This window comes from Pogonomyrmex barbatus, unplaced genomic scaffold, assembly GCF_055798465.1.
Source record: "Pogonomyrmex barbatus isolate J1 unplaced genomic scaffold, ASM5579846v1 scaffold14, whole genome shotgun sequence".
In the NCBI taxonomy this organism is placed as follows: Eukaryota; Metazoa; Arthropoda; class Insecta; order Hymenoptera; family Formicidae; genus Pogonomyrmex; species Pogonomyrmex barbatus.
Genome location: NW_028297110.1, coordinates 4,227,558 through 4,249,483, shown reverse-complemented (window position 1 = coordinate 4,249,483; position 21,926 = coordinate 4,227,558). Strand labels below are relative to the sequence as shown.

General features: G+C 38.1%; 1 protein-coding gene across 5 annotated transcripts in view; it reads left to right on the top strand.

The window, feature by feature from the left end:
- LOC105424479 (dipeptidyl peptidase 4 omega) overlaps nucleotides 1-21,926 on the top strand; it is a 301,174-nt gene that overhangs the window by 252,342 nt on the left and 26,906 nt on the right. For all 5 annotated transcript variants that reach the window (XM_089073120.1, XM_089073119.1, XM_089073115.1 and 2 more), the window contains 4 exons: nucleotides 568-767; nucleotides 11,322-11,491; nucleotides 14,648-14,887; nucleotides 15,693-15,928. In XM_089073120.1, the coding sequence (XP_088929246.1) occupies nucleotides 568-767; nucleotides 11,322-11,491; nucleotides 14,648-14,887; nucleotides 15,693-15,928 (846 nt within the window). The remainder of the gene's footprint in view (nucleotides 1-567; nucleotides 768-11,321; nucleotides 11,492-14,647; nucleotides 14,888-15,692; nucleotides 15,929-21,926) is intronic.

Below are 21,926 nucleotides of genomic sequence, written 5' to 3'. Positions count from 1 at the left end.
TTCAATATTTTTATGATATACATATATTCTTCTGATAATAGAGCTTTCTTGAAAAAAATATGCTACGGTATTTCGTCCAACGAGGGATACATCAGCGAAATCAAAAGATACAAAATAAATGAGATGTTATTTCGCGGTACTACTTAACATTATTCCGTAGTATTTTTTATTTCTTTAAAACAGTGATGTATATACAGATGAATGTATTTGTATCGTATTATCCTTTTACCATTCTTTCTCTTTTTATAATTTTATTGCTAAAGTAATAAAAAATGTTTTTGCATTTGTAACATTTTTACTGTACCAGTACATTTTTGTACATTTTTACCAGTTTCATTTTTGAAAGAACAATCTCCTTTAGGAGATACCGACTGATGAACTTTTTATTTATAGGGAGAAATATGAAATAGGAAATATGAAAAAGCGGCAAGTGCGCGTGTCGGTATTTTTTTTCAAAACGAGGAAGTTGCGAGTAACTCGTCTTGAAAAATGCAAGCATGCGAGATATAACTACAGATCGTTACTTTCGCTGTATTTTAAAAAGGCATTATTTTGTCATGTTTGCAGAACGGAGAGAGTATTGTCAGCGAATGAATCGACGCCGTTGCAACTTGCGACTTGGGCTCCACATGGCAACGCTCTGATCTACGTTCACCAGAATAATATCTACTACAGACCGGAAGCAGAAGTGGCCAATGACTATCAAATCACCAACACGGGAGTGTTTGGAACTATCTACAATGGAGTGCCGGATTGGGTGTATGAGGGTAAGTAACTTTATTGAAATATATTCTATATATAATCCTTCATTGAAATAATTTGACAGAATTTGACAAATTTTTTGCAAGAACAAAATGTTATAAGAATCTAAGAACATGATTATCGTATCTTAGAAGACTCTTCTCTTTACATTAAAATATTTTTCTTTTTTATTTTTCTTCACTCGTATGGTATTAGATTAAAAGGGAAGAAAAAGGATGATGAGAGTAAATTGGATTAAGGATACGAATATATCAAGGCGTAAATTCGTGTAAAGTCGATGTATCGTGCGATATATTTTTTATGATGAAAGTAGGCTGCAAAAGAGTATTTCAATTTATTATTGCTCGCGCACGTATGGCAACAATTCAACGAATCACGCAATATTTTTCATTTATCCCTTTGAGGGATCTGTTTCTACAAAACGTACAACAATCCGACTGTAAAAATATTTTATTTATTTTTTATGAAACATCCGGTTAAAGCGGAGCTGACACGCCGAAACACGCTGGAATATAAGCATACGATGCACTAAATGTAATTCGATAGAGAGATATTGTCTGCTCTATAATTTTATTTAACTGAAATATGTTAGATTAATGAGAGAAGCGCTTTGTTACTACTGCTTATGCTGCTTTTGTCATCCTAAGTAATAAGAAATTAACTTTATGTTAATGGCTAATTAGAAATGCAAATTACCACGGCTTTTACCGGGGAAGAAAATATTTATGGTCAAATTTTACACGTGTGCTGTCTACCTTTGTCGATGCTTTTTGTCATAAATCTAATTTGTCAAGTTTTAAAAATTTATATACTTATATATTCTTAAGAATTTTATATAACATCTTCCCATCTGTGACAAGTTAAATATTTATTATCGTATTGTATGGGATTATAGGATTACAGGATTTTGTCATAAAATTTTTCGAAAAGCGAACTCTTACGAGAACCCTTAAAATATTAAATAAATTTATTAATCGGATATGCGAATTTCCTGCAAAATGGTAATATAATGCAACGTGAAAGAGATGCCACATACCCAGCACTGTAATTCGGTGCAGCCGATACTCCGGGGGCTTGCTCACGTTTGCATATTGCTGAAACTTTCATCAGCTATGCTCTTTTTCCATCCCTGCCTTGTCCCTTTAGACGTCGCACTTCGTTTTACTGCGCGGCGACAACGGCGAATCAACGGATGAGGCGCATAAAAATTCATCAGCATCAATCAAGAAAGTAAGTCCGTAGACAGTATGAGTTTGACGCGATTACGGACTCACTTTCCAGTAGATTTAGTTCCTATATCTTGAATGACGCCTGTCACGATGAATATGTATGTTCCGACGATAATAAATTCGGCATCGATTCCACGCGTGGAAACACGCAGAGAGAGAGAGAGAGAGAGAAAGAGAGAGAGAGAGAGAGAGAGAGAGAGAGGGGAGAGAGAAAGAAAAGTAAAGCAGGAAACAACAGCTTTGCGATGTGTTTCAATCCGCGATTGAATTCGATCAAAATTTTGAAGATCACATTATTTGTAAAATATTTAGAGCTTTGTGAAAACTGAAATCATTTTTACAATATTGATGATTCAAAAAATTGAAATTAATTAAACATTTCACCGGAGGTCATGTATCATATAAACGAGTAAATCGACTTTGTCATCGAATGCCGGTATTATTTTAATCATCAGATCAGTGGCGGTTATTATCGCTGGCGATTGTTATTGCCGTCTCTCGTGCCATTTTTTTCGACAGACCCGCATAAAAACCGCCCGTAGCTGCGAAAAATCGCACTAATATCGCGGATAACGGGTGAATCGACGGCGGGCGCTTATATTTAAAGGGATAAACGCGGCAAATTGTCCGGATTCATAACCGTCCGTGCTATTGGCAGTTGGGCCAGAGCAGCTGCCGCCATTGAAAAGCGACGGAAAAAGCCGGGTGCCATGATTTAAAATGCAAAATCACGACGTGCTTTTACATGTATATTCGGCCGATTGCCTCGCAAGTCCAACGGTGTCCTCGTCATTCTGGACGTCGGCTCCGACGCGAGCGGGAGATCCATATCTCGGCGGGATCACTGTATTTATTCGCGCGTTTCCCAATCCCCCGTGTTACAATCATTGCGTCGAAATTTGTCAATGTCGGAAATTTTTCCGACGTTAGTTAACGACGTTGGATTTTTAACGCGTCCATTCTCCGACGGGACGCGGAGAACCATCGAATTCCGTTCCGACGTTTCTTCACACCTCCTTCTTTCCCTCCCCCGTTTTTTATCTCACATTTTTTACGCGAAAATTTTTAAGGGCATAAAAATGGGGCGAAATATTTGGAAATACACATGAACGAATATCCAAGGGAGCAGATTTTGATAATTATATATAAGAAAACAAAAAGTTGAAGATTATTATGAGTTTTTTTTTTTTTTTTGTCGAGATTTAGCATCCAGTTTTGATGAAATCGCAAATAGCTATGGGGGTTTCAGTTCTTTACCCTTTCCCTTTCGCTCAATCGGTCGGCGACCAAGCCGAATAATTAAATCACGCCGCCATCGTGTGTTCTATGATTGATCTCTCCGCACGTCCTAGTGGGTAGATGATAGAAATTGTTTACGCATCTCTGTTGTTGATTTATTGCGAAAGTTGCGGTTGAATCGCGTCGTTTGGCCGGCCAACGCGACGCTCGGCACGGGTTTTGTTTTCTATGCCGGAAGTGGCGACGCAAATGTGCGAGATCGCGGTGGATTCTACAGGGAACTGATAACTTCGTGATGTATCTGCACGCGATATCAAGGGGGATGCGAAACAACCAACGCCGGTCGTCCATTTTCGGAATTTACAGAAATCCCGCGATTGCGTTGTGTGTGTGTGTGTGTGTGTGTGTGTGTGTGTGTGTGTGTGTGTGTGTGTGTGTGTGTGTGTGTGTGTGTGTGTGTGTGTGTGTGTGTGTGTGTGTGTGTGTGTGTGTGTGTGTGTGTGTGTGTGTGTGTGTACAATAATGAACGGGAGTTGCATAACAGGTTCATTTTAAATTACGTACATTTTAAAGCAGCAGAAATGAGGATATTCGTTGAACCAAGATATAACGAATCGTGTAAATTTTAATGAACAATACCGACATCGTTATTGTATTTGAGACTTTCACGGGGAATTCTGCTCGCAACAATGCGCCGTTTGATATCGCGTTATTAACCAATAATTTATCAATTAATAATTAATTATCTAAGTATACCGAATAATTATGTTATTTCATCTAAAAGTAAAACAAGGTGCATTACATAACATTAAGTTAAATGATCAATTTATTGAATGTGTTGCTTCTCGACTTCGATTTACAAATCCTCCAAGTTTTGAAATCACGAGGAAAAAAGAAAAGAAAAGCGAATCTGAAAAGATGATCGTTATAAAAAATTTGAGTTTTGTCAATTCGCTTACTCTTTTATATTTATGCAATTGGCATGAAATTTGCACGTTGACATAGCGTTTCTTTTTTCCAATAAGTTTAAGCCAGTATTAGACTTACGTTTTATATATTCACAAAGGGAAATCCGAATTGCATCGGCGAAAGCCGAAAATTTCACTATTCACGAGTTGGAGTACAGCTCGGCGTTTGTTTCGTCGAACCGTAAAAAAACGCAACGAATGGTTGGCTGATGCTCAAATTTTTTATTTTTTTATTTTTTACGTTTTTTTATTTTATAAAGAAAGACAGAGAAAGCGTCGCGTATAACTTCCAATTTATGAAACTTTTGATATTTATATCTCTTTTTAAAGTTTCGATGTATATTTTTATCTTTTGCTGACAGTGCTATATTTGTTTGCGTTTTTCATCAAGCTCAAATTTATTTGACGTGTGTAATATGTCAAATATCACACGATAATATTATTACATTGTATATTGAACCGATGGTAATATTCTCTATATCAAATTACATTTTGCACTATATCTCATTTTTTATAAACTGGATTGTAAAAATAGACACGTTTTTAAAAGGGAGGCATATTTCGCGATAAATTTCTCCCGTTCTAACAAAAGACGGCGATATTATTCTTTACGTAATTTTTGTTTAATAATACATAATTCGCGTGTGTCACTGGTGATATAAGCTGCCGTTTAAATAGTTCGCCGATATCTCCGAGTATTTGTGAACGTCGTAATGCATGGAAATGCTATCGGACATTCATGTTTGTGAATACGTTTGAATGCACCGTACATGTCGTAACGCGCGAGCTAGTGACAAACTGCCGACTACGTTATCGGACGATAAATCCATTACGAATGGCGATGATTAATTAATACGGGGATGATAACTAATTAGTGAGTCGTCCACATGTGGCATACATTAAAGGTTGCGTCGTGGAAACAGAGCTTCTTGAATGAGAGGTGGGGATTGCGTCGGAAAAATATTTTCACAAATATTCTTTTGTAGACTGAGTAATTATTTTTTTTTATATACAAATCAAAATGAATTCTGAAAATAAAACGGAAGGAGGTAGAGAAGAATACGAGGAGAATTTCTCAATACGTTTAATTAAAAAAAATTAATCACATTATCGATATTTTAATAACGTCTTATTTATAGGACGTGATAATCGTCGGTATCGAAAAGATTTGCGGTTATTACGCCGCGGGAAATCGATTCGCAATAACCGCAGGCGATGCGAAATGGTTTCATCTTGTGTGTGTGGCACCGTGCGCACCGTCGTTCACGATTTTACACAGTCGAACAGCCGCGAAAGAGTCATCGATAAAGTGTCAAACCACCGCTCGGGGCACGGCAAGAACTTCTCAACAACCTGTATTTTGTTCCCGACAACTGTGGGCTTCGCTGATGACATACGTATATCCAGCTCCTACCGCAGCTCCGGGATTTCCTTAGCTAGTGCTCGGTATGTAGGCTGACTTACGTGCACTGGAGATTTTCGCTCGGACGATCAGGAAGAATTCACCACAAGAGAAACCAAGATTACCTCTTTCTCGAAAAACGATGTCTTTTGGTAAAAATCGAGAAAAATAAAACGATCGACGCAAGATGATTTTTAAATAATTGTATTAATAATTATTAAAATCACGGAGAATTTAATTATTTTTTAATTGGCATGAAAGAAATATTTTTTTCATATTATAATATAATGATATAATATAATATAATTCTTTATTTATGCAAATATCGCATATACATAATTAAGTTAGCTATTACTATATTAAATTAGATTAATCTAATTTAATATTAGACTAGATTAATATTATTAACATTGTTTATAATAATTGCTTATTAATACTTGGTGTAGGTATAAATTTCACGTGACTATACGTGTAAACGTGATAAAATATACATCGATGTAGTATATCACTTGGAACAAGTTATTCATGTTACGCGGTTGATACCGATGAAGCCATCGTATCTTATGGTTATGGTGATACCACAGTAAATTACGCGGTAAACGAGTAAAACCTGGACTATACAGGAAATTTGTGGAAGGTGTAGACCATGTGTCAAGTACATTCCGTGCCGGATTAATTATTAAAGGCGTTTTGCTCCGGCGTAACGATCCAGTCTACTTCACTGCCACGTTACTCGATCAATTACAACGCTCGTCTTTCGACTTCTCAACTCTACGAACTATTGCGCATTGTAAATACAATTAATCATTCGGTAATTCTCCTAGTGATTTTACTCGATTATACTTCACCAAAAATATCGCGACGATGAAAAATTGGTATTAAAAATTAAAATAAAAATTGAGATATAAGCTAATATATTATCAGCACAAGATACTTCACGCGATACTTCATCATTCCGATCTCCCGTTTCACCTTTAGTAAGGGATAGAAGTACTGTAGATAGATATTACAATGTTCTATCGAGAATGAGGATGTGTTTCTGATATCCTCTGATCCTCTGATGGTTTCTGGTAGCCTCCTCGTTTCTGTCTCGCGTTTGTTCAGATTAACGTAGACGTGATCCACAATTGAGGAAGTGAATGAGTAAACGAAGTACGCGCGTGTATATCTGCAGAATCATCACTTAGCCCTTAGATCTGGGCGTGCGATCGCCCTGACGCTGATACATCCTTGTGTAAAATGGAAATCCGCGCTTTCTACTTCTTTCAACAATGGCGGATGTGACATTAATAGAGCGGCGGGGATTTAGAGAAAATCCCTTTCTCCAAATCCCGGCCGGCTAATGGTACCGTCCCTTCACGGGATTCCGATTTCTGATCGGATTCTGAAATGTTTCTCTTCCCCGTCTTCGACCGTCGCCCTCGGGCGCCGCATGTGGGGATGCTTCTCGATGAAAATGTCGCCATGCACGGCGGATTTATATTCTATGCACTATGGAATATGCGTTACTGTTGCAAAATCGTAAACACGGTGGCGAAGTGCAGAAGTGATTTCACATTTTCCTCCGCTTCCGGAGGCGCGCTATCTCGTTTCTCCGCCCGACATGTTTGACAATCTCGACGGGAATATCTCTTGGAAAAGGGTTTGGATTGATCTCGCTCCATTTTTCAAAGAGTTTGTTTAACCTGTGGCAGTCATCCATGCGCGCGACGCATCTGTACCGAATGCCGCGTCACGTATCGTATAAAAGAAGATTTTTTTGGTGATGAAGTAGTGACTGAAAGCAATTTGTTTTATAATATTTGCCAGCACGTGAAATATTTGTTTGTGTAAATATTTTGCGTTAAAAGTACTTGCGAGTACCCCGCGCTAGTTTTTTCCATCCGTTTAACAATTTGTAATCTTGTCCGTAATCTTCATACCGCGTGTTTATCCTGGTCTACGTACGTATCTTCAAATATTTGGAAAGAGGTAAAGAAAATATCCTCCTTTTTCCCTTCATTTTCCAAACTGTAATATTCGAGGGAACTTCCGCACTCGGCGGAAATGTTCATTTATCCGCCGCGATTACCGCGGGAAAGCCGATCTACGATGATCAGATCAAGATTGAAGAATCCAAATGTGACCCAATGTGCGTTCTCATTTAATTCGCTTTCCCCTAGCGAATTTATCCTTTGCGACCCTCACCCTCGTAACATAAAATGGTGGAGAATTGGCCATCAAGAAAATTATTCGACTTCTCGTATATCCCCCGCATCGACCGCATCGGGCGACTCAATAAAATCGCGTGAGAAGCTGTAAAAAGCTTATTCGAGAATAGACACTGCCGGACGTAAGTAATTGGCTGGCCGGCCAAACCGGATCTATCGGTCGCTCGACAAAACTTCTTCGTCGGTGCAATGCCGTTTTTCCCCGCGTGCCATTCAGATCCGGCGGCTTCCTTATCCCGACGTTGCAGTCGCGATACATGCACACACATACGTACACATATACGTACACATACATACATGTACACGCATACCCATCCAGAATTTCACCCTCGGGATATTTTTCTCCCTCGTCACGTCCAGCGAGCTGCGCAACGCAGCGTCTTTGTGCAGTTTTCCTTCCTCACCACGGCGTTTCTTTCTCTTCCTCTCCTACCTCGTCCCGCGCGATCTGTTTTCCCATTCTCTTTTCTTCTTGACTCTTCCCTTTGTTGCCTTCTGCTCTTTTGGGTTTGCCAGCGACGGAGTCTCTTTTTTTTGTCCCCTCTCTCTCTCTCTCTCTCTCTCACGTCTCGTTTCTGTCTCGTAACATCGTAAGCTGGATCCAGCGAGGAGTATCTCAAAAGTCTCATCGACATTCTCAGAACATCCTATCTTTTCTCATTTTTCTGGTTCGATCTCTCAGAAGCGCGGATTTACAGATACGTGAGCTATTAATTGTGAATCTCGCAGGACAATAGAGAAATTAAGAATTTTAATTATCGAGCTATTATATCTTTGATTCGTTTCCCGAGCAACAATTTACTATTCGTGATTTTTAAAATTGTCAACGTCTTTTTATGCTTATAAAAAATTAGTTTTAATTAAAAAATGCGAACAGGGAAAAGGTCTTTCAAATTTTGTAATAGCCAATTTTTCTCCTTCAGAACAATCTCCGTGTGTTTAATGAAATTTTGTCCTCTCCCTGATTAGTTTTCAGGCTGCCCCCAAATTTTCTGTAGCATATCTGAATTAAAAATTTCACGATAGTTACTTTTATTTTTTATAAATGTTCGTTTCAAGCGTTGGTACATGCGTCGTAGGGTTAATTTGCCCCTCTCTCTCTCTCTCTCTCTCTCTCTCTCTCTCCTGTTTGTTCATCCCTTCTTTGCTCTATCCGCGGCTTGAATACTGGGTATTTATGTCCTACTGCGTCCGCGTGAGCTGACTCCTCTTTCGAGAGGAAACGAAATAAAGAGTTTCCTCAGCTCAGTTCCTTCGTAACTTCGTCCGGCTCCTTTCCGACGTTCTTGCACGCTCTATGAACCCGGCGCTTATTACATCAGCGATTTCCTCCGAACCGCCGACAGCGCGGTCTCCCTTTGTCCTGGGATTGTTCTGTATTCCAATGTTCATGCGGTCTCCCTTTGTCCTTATTTGCGACGTGCGAAAAAAAGAACAACATCGGCACTAACTGGGATATCTTTTCCGCATATTGCATCTTGTTTATCGAGACGATAACTGAGAGATGAAAGAAAATTCACAATGGACGTTTCTTTCGGCGGTATATCGAGTCGGAAACGATAGTAATCATTTTATTGTCTGTCGTATCGCAAAATGAAAGTATGTAAAATATTATGGTTTAATTAAACGGTTTTTTTTTACAATTAATTTTAAAATAGTTTTGATAATTTCTTATGATATTTTAGTTGTTGTTTTTAGGATTTAATAATTACTTAAATCGAATAAACTTTGCCTTTTGAAAGTGTTGAAAGAGTTAACTGTAGAATCTCTAATGTAGGTTTAAATAAATAAAATTGTTCGTATCATTTAGTTTTTACTTGAAAAGAACATAAAGAAGACGAAGTCATCGAAAGAAAATAAGATTACAAAAATAAACTGAATTAAATTCGTAAAAATTAAACTGGTAATGTAGATTCCCTTTTCCTTCCGCTCCGCGATGTTACATTAATGAAAATGAAAAATTTTGAAGCGGGTTTACGATCCTTTTATTGTTATACACTTATTTCTTTCGCATTTTACAAATGTAATCCGTTTGCAAGAGATAAATGCGTAAACATTGGAATACAGAAATTTAATTGAGTCTGCACGAGTAATGCTTTATTTATCCCACAATAATGAGAAAACGGTATATCCGTTTAGTTGGTCGGGTTTCATAATTACGCAATGCACCGGATGGTCTCTAGTTGAACTTTCTTTCCTTGCGAAGTTTACGAAGAGAGAATCTTGATTACTTCTCGCTTCTTCATCGCGAGAAGAATTGTGCTTTGACGCGCTGTGAGTTCTTTAATCGAATCCTCATTGCAAAATTAAAAGGTAAATCTACTTATAAAAAGCTTGGTAAAAGGAAAAATGCTTTAAGGCATAAACAAAGGTATATAGCAAGTCTTATTGTAATAACTCTTCGTTTCCCAAAAATGAAAATTTTATCAGATTAAAATTTATAAAAACAACATATTGCAGATTGCGCATGAAGTTTTATATTGTAATTGTATAAATGATATGTGATGGTATGTGAAAATAATTAATATGTAAATGTAAATATATAAAAATTAATATATAAAAAAATTATATATATATATATATATATATATATATATATATATGAGACTGTTATTTTTTTCTATTTTTTACTAGTTATAGCATAATTTTTATTTCGCATTGAGATTCATGCATTTATTCATGCGTGTGTTTCGGTTTTGAAGTTAACGCAAGTTCCTGAAGGGATTGTTATTATGCGACGGTGCAGAAACTCGGCAAGGGTGCCGATATCAGACAGAAGTAGCTTCCTCTCTCGTTCACGCTTTATTTAGCAAAATACAACGGTGGGGGAGAGGGGGAGGAAGAAAGTGATGAGAGTCGAGAGAGATACATCGTGTGCGTGCTCGGTGCGTTCTATAATTATACTAGGTGGAATGCCCCGCGATGAACTCCGTTTGCGAGCTTTATGAGGACGAAACGATCGTCGCAATTTCTCGCTTCGTCGTTAGCAAAACGATGTCGCGGGGCCCAACGGGGCAGAACCTGCAGAAAAATACGGCCGTAAAGCCGACAAGGAAATACACGCGTAACATCCACAATAATTTTCTCCGTCAAGTTTTTATCGCCGACTTTACTTGCTCTAAAGCGCGAGGGACGGAGAGGAGAAAAATGGAGAGTTAGTACGAGTCCCTCTGCGCTTTATTTATTCGAATGCATACCGGCGCATCGAGGATGCACCTTGTGACTGGAGCATGTGTGGGTTTATGGTGAGAGGAGGTTTTTCTTTTCGTAAATTCGCATTTTGTTTATCCAATGTTAATGATAAACTTATTAAGCTTTATATGTTTTCTCTCTCTCTCTCTCTCTCTCTCTCTCTCTCTCTCTCTCACGTTTGCAGCAATCTTGCTGCAATTTTAAATTTATAAAAATAATTTAAAGAATTAAGTTACATATAAATATTATTTCTATTTGCAAATATATTAATTTAAATCTAATCTATTATCTAATATATTTTATATTTGCTGTGTTACAGAGGAAGTATTCAGCTCAAACAAAGCGCTCTGGTTTTCTCCGAGCGGTACCAAATTGGCCTTCGGCTATTTCGATGACTCGAGCACTCCTATTATGACCATACCATTTTACGGATATCCCGGAAGCTTAACTTTCCAATACACGTCGGCGATACCGATCCACTATCCTAAAGTAAGTACAACATATCAGTTATAACCCATTGTGTCATTATTTTCAGTATGTATGATAAAGAAATATTATCTCTGACATTTGCTATGTTTTAATTTATCGTTGTTTATATTATTATCGTTTAAAATTACTCATTATGTTCCAAAATAATGTAATAGTCTGATAAATTAATTTAGATTTAAAATACGTTTGGAAATTTAAATATCGTTCTGACGTGCGCATGAGTAAATTGTAAAACGAGTATATATATATATATGTTTTATGTATATTTTCTACGTGGAAGTTTCGTGTCGCGATATATCCGCGAGATATATTTCTTGATATATTTGCGTTTTTAATATCCGTCGTTTTAATTGATTGTCTGTCCGTATGAAAAAGCGTTTGCGCATACGGGGAAAATGAAATTTTTCGTCGGGGAAACATAATGCCTCTTTAAAAGGCAGCGATTCCATGCGTCAGACGTTTTCACAGAGGGACGTCTCTCTCACTTTGTCTCCTCGCGAATCTTCGTGTCGCGCCGCCGTCCGAGATATGAAAAGCCATCTAACCGAAGTTTACATCCTGAAAAGATGAGAGGAGTGTGAACGTGGCACCTTTGCATTTTTCAATGTCTTTTTATGACTCGCGATTGACGTCACCGCAAAAAGTCGTGACGCGACGTAGAAAAATATCCGACGTTGGCTCAACCTTTGAATGACATCTTTGTCTTCGTATGACAAGCCATAAGGTGGAAGATTGCTCGGATACAGAAAGGAGTAGACAGGCAAATAAGTCTCAGGAGAGAATAATGTTTGAGTATTAAGATTTATATACTTTTGTTATTAAAAAAAAAAAAAAAATATTTTTTTCCACATCTAATATATTTCTATGCCAAAAACTAATAAAAACATTAATATAATATATAAAAAGAATATTAGACATATATTTATACATATATTTATTTAATATATCGTAGAAATAGATTGCTTAATTATATATTTAATTGAAAAAAGTTATTTAAATAATTTTCGTAAAATTACTAAAAAATTGAATGATAGAAATGATTTCACGATGGCTGCACGATGATTTTTCACAATGACGAAAAATGATATAACGAGATTCGCATTATCTTTACGAAAGACGATTGCAGCAGTAATCATATTATTTCTCCGATATACTGCGTGCACAATCGATCGAACAGCGAAATGGAAACCATACGGTTATGACAAATGTGCTTCCGCTATTTTTTGCCATTACGTACACTCGAATAAAGTTCACGGCGAATCGATTTTTCTCTTGCACAGCACAATTGAATTCCAAGTTTGACGTGCAGTTTTATTTCAAGTGCCTCTGCCACCTTTTAAAGATGCGATTCTATAAACTTCCAGGCTTTGGACGGATTAAAATCACGGTCTCCTCAGCCGAGTGATTCATTTTGCTTGATGCGCAAACCACCGTTCTGTCATTTCCCTAGGTACATTTATCTGGATTTCTTTCGAGACTTCATTGTGCTTCAAAGCTCGCGCTTTAAACGACATTTTACCAGAAATACAGGAAATTTTATTTACTTAAGTTTTGTCAATTTTGTTTCATTCGCAGAAGTAAATGGAATCGTCATTAATATTCATTTTATCCAAAGAGGAAATATATCATAAAAAAGACGAGTTTATTTTATAAATATTATAAATATTTGTTGTGCGAAATTTCAAATTCTGGAAATTATAAAATGCAAATATGATCGAGAGATTTGAATAATTTTATTTTATGATTTGAAAATACGTCATTATATGTTGAATCGAAATAGCTCGTGATATAAATTCGCTGTTTGGAAAGTACCATTATTACTAATGGAAGCATTAAATATGGTGAAATTTGCATCGATTTAAAAAAAATTCTACATTTTATCGAAATGACGATAGGAATTTCTTTTTAATTGATATATAATGTACAATAAAGTTATAAATTTACTTAATTTACGCTATTATATAGCTATATACAGTATTGTATATAATTTACGAATATAAAATTGACATTAATGGAAATAGATATTTCGATATTTTATAATAAACAAAATCTTTCGATGAGGAATACACGTGCTGTTTCATAACGATATAAAACAGGATGTTTAAATGTAACTTGTATTATACAATTTTTATATAATTTAATTAGGATTTTTACAAAAGAATTTTTATTCTGCAAATATAATTACGTTAATCGCTTAAGTTCATTGCTTCGTTTCTAAAGAACGACTTATCGAATAATGAGATTTTCACATCTTCCATGTCATTAACGTCGCTTACTACTGTCTTGCAGAAAATTACGATGAGAAAATGAGAAATGTCTAGAATTTACTAAAACGTAATCAAGAGTCATCCTTAAGCTGCGAGCAAATAGCCAAAGCAACCGACTCGAGCGGCACCGCGTTATTTTTTGATGAAGCAAAAGTCACTCTATATACACTATATATATATATATATATATATATATATATATATATATATATATATATATATATATATCAGTAAATTAATATTAGTCGCAAAGTCGAACAAACGAATAAACACTGCGAACAGCAATTACGGCGCTTCGCATCTCGGGATTAAACAAGATTGTCATTAAAACTTTCGGTATTAAAACGACAGGATTTCAGATGCACTTAAAGTAATCAGTGAAGGAACAGCTATGGCGGACAAAGAATCGAAGATTTATGTTTCCAATTTCATTAAAACGCTCTCGCGCAAACAACCTTGCAAACAACAACTTCACGCATTTTGCAAGAAAATTGCATCCCTTATAAATATCCGATTACCTTTACACTTCGTGCAAAGCTACGACTTACTTTACAATTGTTTATAAATCCGAACGATAAGGGTTCATTTTACAACGAAAAAAATTGTAACTTCCACTCCATCAAAGAAAATCTACTGTTGGAGTAAGGCTCGCGGGTTATCCTTTATACTAAATAAAAAAAGAAATGTATCTTATATATATATATATATATATATATATATAAATCATACTTTTGTACGGTAAATCTATCCCGTTTTATTACCGGATCGATTGAACCGTATACCTCCCTTTATTGGTACATACGTGCTTTTCTCCGTCCATTACTCCGCTATTTTACCATCGTTACTCGACGTCGATCCATCTTATGAGAAATCCGTCTTCCCGTTCCAGAGCGGCACGACGAATCCAACAGTCAAACTATTTTGCGTCGATCTCGACATGGTGGTGCAGGGTAACGTGACTTTGGTGGAGATCGAACATCCGCCGGAGCTGTCTACCTCCGAAAGGATCCTGTCGGCGGTGGACTTCCCCACGGATGATCTCGTGTACGCGACTTGGATGAACCGGGTGCAGAACAGGGCGTATTTCCAGCTTTGCGACGTCGACGGCCTGCTGCCAAATTGCACGACAGTAGGTATTTCTTCACCCTCGCGCGACGAAGACGATCCTCTGGACCTTCCGGATATAGCGCGGAGTCCGGAGCAGGGGCTCGTTTGATAATACCCTTTACCGAGACCTCGTTCTCTTCCTCTCTCTTTTTCCTTGGATTTTTTTCCTCACTCTTTTTCTCTTTTCCCGAGAGCTTTCGCGGATCTTAATTTAGGCAAGCGTTCTTCCTTGGGCAATAGTATTTTAATTAGTGCGCGCCCGCCCGCCCGCGGCTAATTCGCAGTTTCGCGCGAGTCTTTTGCGACTGTTTCTTAGGAAACTTTGGCGTTACAAATTTCAAGTATCGGAAGATTTCGCGTTACAAAATTCTGTAATAAATTTAATCTCGCGTCAGAAGCGTGCAATTAACAGAGATAAATAATTCTCTCGAGAAACATTTTTTTTTACGCTCAAAGTGCGAATTAGCTGACGTGTTGGAAAATATCTAAAGGAAGGAAAGAGACGCGATAATTACGTTATGTTTGACTTTTCATATATTTTTTTATTATACGTTGTAATTAAAAGGAAAAGGCAAACAAGTATCTGTTCGTAAGATCATTTGTTAATATCATTTTGTTAGTATACTTTGTTGTAAATATTAGCTCATAAATTTTCGCGGAAAGTATAAATGTTGATTTAATTTTTCAAAAATATACGCGAAATACGAATATAAAATCACGATGCAACAGCAAGGTAATTTTAAAAGTTTCTTCATGAACAGAGATACGATTTAATTAAATGCGACAAAACGCAATTTGCTGACCGTGGTACGTTTGATTGCTCTTAGGCACTTTCATATAGCGAGAAAAATGGCTGGGTGGAGCAGTTCGAAGCGCCTATATTCAGCATGGACGGTACGTCGTTTCTTCTAATATTACCACAGAGACAGAAGGACGGCAGCAATTGGCGACACGTTGTACTGATTACGAATGCAACCAGCGGCAAGCCGACCACCACCGCCTTAACATCCGGCTATTTCGTTGTGACGGAGATAGTATCGTGGGATCGGGAGGATTCCTACGTGTAAGTACGAAGTTATTCCAACAAGTTATTCCAAGCTAAATTATATTCCGCTAATTAAGCGACGTTCCGAAATTTTTTCAGATTTTTTTAAAACTTTTTGTAACGGTGGAATAGATAATAATTTGGTAATATCGTGTATTTTATTACAATAATATGGATGACATACGAATATAAACTGTTGATAAAAATTACAAATAAATTGCGTTATTTTGAGTACGGAAATTTAAAATGCAGAAAATAGAAATTGATTGAATGAAGATGCGTTGTAATATAAATCATTAATGAAATGGATATCTGAATAAGACATGATTATTCGAAGCTTCGACAGGAAAGTCCTTTCAAGAAGCTAGATCAGCCCAATTACTTAAAACTTCTACGTCGATAATCTACTATTAGCGATTGAACCAAATAGATTACATTTTCACTTCTTGAAGAACTTTCTGGCAATCTCAGCCTCTTTTTGCTGCGAATTGGGACAGCGGCAGCACGATCGATTTGCTACAGACACATAATTTAATGAAACAGAGCTAATTGAATTAGTCAACAGTATTAACATACAATTTATCTATTACTCAAAATTTAATTACGGAATAATTATATATTTGTATTAAAATGGAAATTTATTAAAATTTTATTAAAGACGCAACGCTTTTTAATTAAAGATATATTTAAAAATTGAGATTAATTTAAAGATTGAACAGTCATTATTTTAATAATTATCATTTGTGAATTTAGCTAAGATCAGAAATTAATTAAATAATGAAAAAAATCTAAAGATCTATAATTAAAATAAAATAGAACGATATTTATTAATTTTATAAATTCAAGAATTATCTATAAAAAAATAACATAATAATAATTGATGTTATTATTCATGCTATTTACATTTCGATCAATCAATTATTCTGCATACAAAATCTCTAAGATAAATTTATATATTTATTTTGTCAATGCATTTTAAAAGTTCGTTATTCCGGACTTTTGCCAATTTCTCTAAGGAAGAGACGAGTTTTTAGTTTTTATACGCCTCTGCTTTTCTGAACAAAAGAAAAGACTCGTCACATGTGCACTCTATCCGTGTCATGAATTCTCGAGAGTACGAGATACTCGTTCTTTTCCGGACGCTCATCCTGGCCGATGACGTTCGGAAAGATAGCGAGCGTGCGAAATGGCTTGGAAGTAATTTGCGAAGTGAAAGCAGAATTTCGCGACGACGATGGTGCGACGTTGGAAAGTTGCGTGATGTCGCAGTGGCTTTAGAACAAGGGAGAGATGGGGAGATAGGGGGTGATAGAGAGTGAGAGGTTGGGCCGGAGTTGGATCTCTCGATGAGTTGACCTCGCCTCGCAAGAAGCGGCTGACTTAATTGCACGTTCATAAATTACACGAGATCTTCGCCGAGGGAACGATGCGAGGCAACCCGCGTCGTCGTCGTCGTCGTCGTCGTCGTCGTCGTCGTCGTCGCGCGAATTCGCTTTTTCCACGTCTCGAAATCCGCGCCGGTCGATTAACGCTCGATGAAAGTGGCCGACGGGAATCGAATTACCGTTGGATCACGCGATCAGAAGTTCGGGGACGACGTTGCGTTCGACGACGACTTCCCGCCGAGCTTCCTCTCCCGGAAAGACCATCGTAGGATCCACTTTTCATTTTGCAGAAAAATTGCTTCGATCGGACGTTAATGATGTCGTCTAGAGTTTTGCTGCGCTAAGAAGCGACTGAAATTCGTAGTAATTCACGATTGAAGGGAACAAGATGTTCCAAATGAGCTTACAACAATCGCTATAAATGATGTAATCTATCTTCAATCCGATGATATTTCCAGTTGGAATAATTTAAACTTTTTTTCTTATATTTAATAAATATTTAAATTATATAAAAAAAAAATACGTCATAAAAATAAGACGAGATTCAAATATTTCGGCGATATTCCGGCGACATTTCTTCCGCATGCCGAAATTTGATCGAAGCCTCGATTAGACGATAGGGGATGCGCTCGTTTCCAATTTCTGCCATTAAGCGCACACGCTCGATGAATTTAGCGAAGTCACCCCGTTGCGCGTCGCTCGTATTCGCACACGCACAAGAAATCGGGCCCGAACGAATGCGGACTGCATCCGGGATAATGCGCATGAATTAATCATTAGAACGGTGTAAACAGAGAGCGGCGTTCAGGAGTTATTCAGTGGCGTGGCGTTTGCGGCCTGCGGACCCTCCTCGTAACGGCATAATCAATGCGCGGAATCCGCAACGCGATCGCGCTCACGTGTGTCGGAATGTATCGGTGCAACATGTATCATTGAATTAGTACCTTGAGACTCGCGCGATCGATATGCCACGTTCCCGCAGCTCGGGTCAATTAAGAGACATCGGGGACTCGGCGGAAGCAAAATTTCTCAACTCCTCCGTAGTCCGGGGGGGGGGGGGGAGGAAAGGGAAGGTGGAGGAGGAAGGGAGGGAGGGTTCGAGGAGTCGGGATCGGCTGAATTGCGATTAGAGTTTGCGCTCCGCAAGCCGAGTGTCGACTGTGAAATGCAAATTTTTGTTAACTAATGTAAACGCGGAACTACGGTTAATTCGGTTTTAGCCAAAAACCTCGTTTGCGTAGTTAGTTTCCGTACCGCTACGAGTCGATCGATCGAGAGGGAACATCTCACCTCGTCAGAGGTGATGTAACTTCGGATGGAGTGAGCGAGAACTCTCCGGTTCGTTACTAGCGGGTTAAATAATTGTTGCGACATGCGTTAATCGCCGGAGACGAGTGCCGGGCATCGCATCGTGAGATATTAAGCGCGTTAAACGCGCTGGGATCACCGTCGCGTGCCCGCCGCAACCCCAAACGACGAGGGATGCAACCGAATTAGTCGGTAGCGTCTACCACACCCCGCGAACAGCTCGCGTGGACAGTCGGCAACCGCAAGACCGGGAAACGTTCGTGAGCTGCCTCCGAAAACTCCACCGAGCGGATGGCGGGGCCAAATGGAAACGTCACTGCACCTCGGAGATAAACACCAAGGGTGGCTACGCCCGTTCTATTAACCACCCTTATTATTCTAGTCGTCGCGTCGCGCACTCGTTAACCCTGAACCCGGCGATGTATCTCGCGGGATCTCGTCTCTGTTCCTTCCTCGCAATCTGGCTTCCCGATTATCGCGAGTTTTTTTTTCTGATTTTTGCATAAATCGCGTCTCTTTAGCTAATTTATCGTCTCTTCATAGTTATTTCTGATTAGATAATATTTTCAGCAAAATTATATAATGGAAGAAATCAAAAAAGTCTGATCTTTTACATTCACATTTGCGGATTTGATCTTTTTCTGAAAAGTCTGAAGAGATAAAAATGCATTATTGGAAAATGCATTGTTTCAAGAGCGATAAATTTTTAATTTACATATTGAACGTAACAATCCCGGCAATGTTTAAATTTTAAAATATCAGATTAAATTTGAAGAGTTTCCCCAATGTTTTAAACTTCCGGCGCTTGCCTCTTTGTTTTTAATTCTTAGCAGTCGCGTGAAATATCGATGAAATGCGCATCTCATTTTAATTTCATCGCGGAATGCAAGAGCCGCAAATGCTTAACGCGCGAATTATTCGTATGCATTCGACAGAAGCGTGCCCCGGAGAGAAACAAGCGGTACGATACTCTCACATTTGTCGGTATATCCAATTTATTCCGCTGCGGCTAGAATTGCAATGGGATAAAGCTGAACGGAAAGGGGGTTTATATGCAACGACGTTTTTCCGTTACCGGGTTCGAGGGGGAGGAGGCTTTCCCCCTCGCCGTTTCAATTTCAACTTTTATAAAGCTCTTAGCACATCCTTGCCGCACGAAAGCGGCGTGGCCGCGCACCGTCCGGTATTTGTGCTGTTTAAGATTTAGACTTAAACCGCTTGAAAGTTCGAGGGATTGCTTCCCTCGGCGGGTCGGACTGCCGTCGTACGAACCACCCCTACGATTCTGCCGCGTAGCAGAATGTCTCGGTTTAATCCTCGAACGCTAACCATTGCAGAGGGGCTTTTCCCCTCCGGTAGAAATTTTTGGTGTTATCGTTCGAAAGGAATTATATCACACAGCTGTCACGTCTTAATTCATCTCCCGAACTTTAGGCACAACGAAAGTCGATATGATACGGTAAACTTCTTAATTTATTGGGGTAAATTATTTAACAGAAGGAACGGGCAGTCGAATACAAGAATGATTAACAGTAGTATTAATAAATTTCGCAAGGAATTGGCAGCAAAGATAAAATTAATGTTATTTGATAAATTAACTTTATTATTTCATTTTACATCGATTTTTTTCGAAGGAGGAAATGAAGTCTTGGTAATATTTTGGTCACGTTGTAAGTATCAAAAAAATTTTTTCTCGATAAAAAGACGTTGGACTGTCAAAAAGTTTCAAAGTTTCTGGCTCATTACCTCTAGGGAGGGTAAAAAGATAACAAAACTTTATTCTCCATTTAATCTCAAGGGAGTTTTATTTTAACGAAATGTATCTTACGACTTAATGATCGATTTAACGTCGCGGATGAAGAAAAAGAGTATAAAAAAAAAAAAAAAAAAAAAACGGCGTGTCATTCGTGACATTGAATAAGATGTAATGGTCGCGTAATGAATCAGCGTAATGTGTGCGTTTCCGCTTGACGTACCTCGCGGCTTTTTGCGATAAAACGTGATCGCCCAACGTTTACACACGCGACACGATATTCGATCAAAACGTTTTTCAGCCAATTTGAACCATTATCGACGGGACGTCGCCGCTCGCTCGAACAGGCGGTAACAAACGCGACGAAGTACAAAGGGCCGATGCCGCCCTTCGGCGGTATATATCGCCAACGGGGCTGTCGAATGGACCGACAAGTATTATCGGGACTCCCTAAGAAAGCTTCTCCTGGCTCGGTTATTTCGTTTCGGCGGACGTTTCCGGGGAGCGCTATGTGCAATTGCGGCTATATATAACGTGAAACGAGCGATCGTTACGTGTACACGTGGGTGAATACACGTGGGGCCGGCCGGATGGGTAATGGTTCCATGAAAGAATCCGCGAAACGCGCGGTGAAGCCAGGGATGGGAGGAGAGGGAGGGAAAAGGGAATAACTGAGCTCCCTGCGATCTCCGATACCATCCGGAGCAATAACGATACTCGGTACTTCATCGAAAGAATTTCTGATATCCGTCTATAACGTAGATTGTTCTGACAATACCTTGGTAAGGTCGGCCGCAGCGCTTCCGTTAAAGTCCCTGGAACGCGGCCGGAGGGTGGTTCAATTTTAGAAATTAATGGGGAGGATAATTTAAAGTAAACTCGTGATGTATAGAAGCGCGGGTAACTGTAAAATGGATCGCATCGATCACGGTAATGTGATAATTACTTTAGGCCTTCGGGCCGAAATGCTTCCTTCGGAAGCCGCGATTTTTGAAATATTGAAAGTTGAGGTTAAATTATAAGGGAAACTATATAGAAAAGTGACTCCCAAAGGTTCCCGCAGAATCTCCTATCTGCATATGTTAAAAAAACTTTTAACTTGATCTAACACGCTTAATAAAAGATTCAGTTTTATCTTTTGTAATTTTGTAATAAAATTTTTAGAACATTATGTTAAATAGCTTTGATTTTACAACAAAAGATTTATTTCTATTTTTTATTATTGAATTATAGAGCAGATATATAACTTTATTTTATATATATATATATATATATATATTATATATATATATAGTTTGATTTTTATATTATATTTGTTTTATATGAAAATAAAGGCTTACTTTCGACATTCTTACTATATTAATTATGAGAGTTTAGCGATTAAATCTTTCTGAATATAACAATAGAAGGCGGTTAATCAATTAGCTCATCAAATTTGCTGGGTTATCTTTCACAAATCTTAGTTCTGGTTCAACTCGACACAGCGAAGCTCCCAAACTGTCCGAGCACAAACTGCTCTCGTGCGAACGTTTATGCTAAATTTTCATAGTTCCCATTCTCTGACAGAATC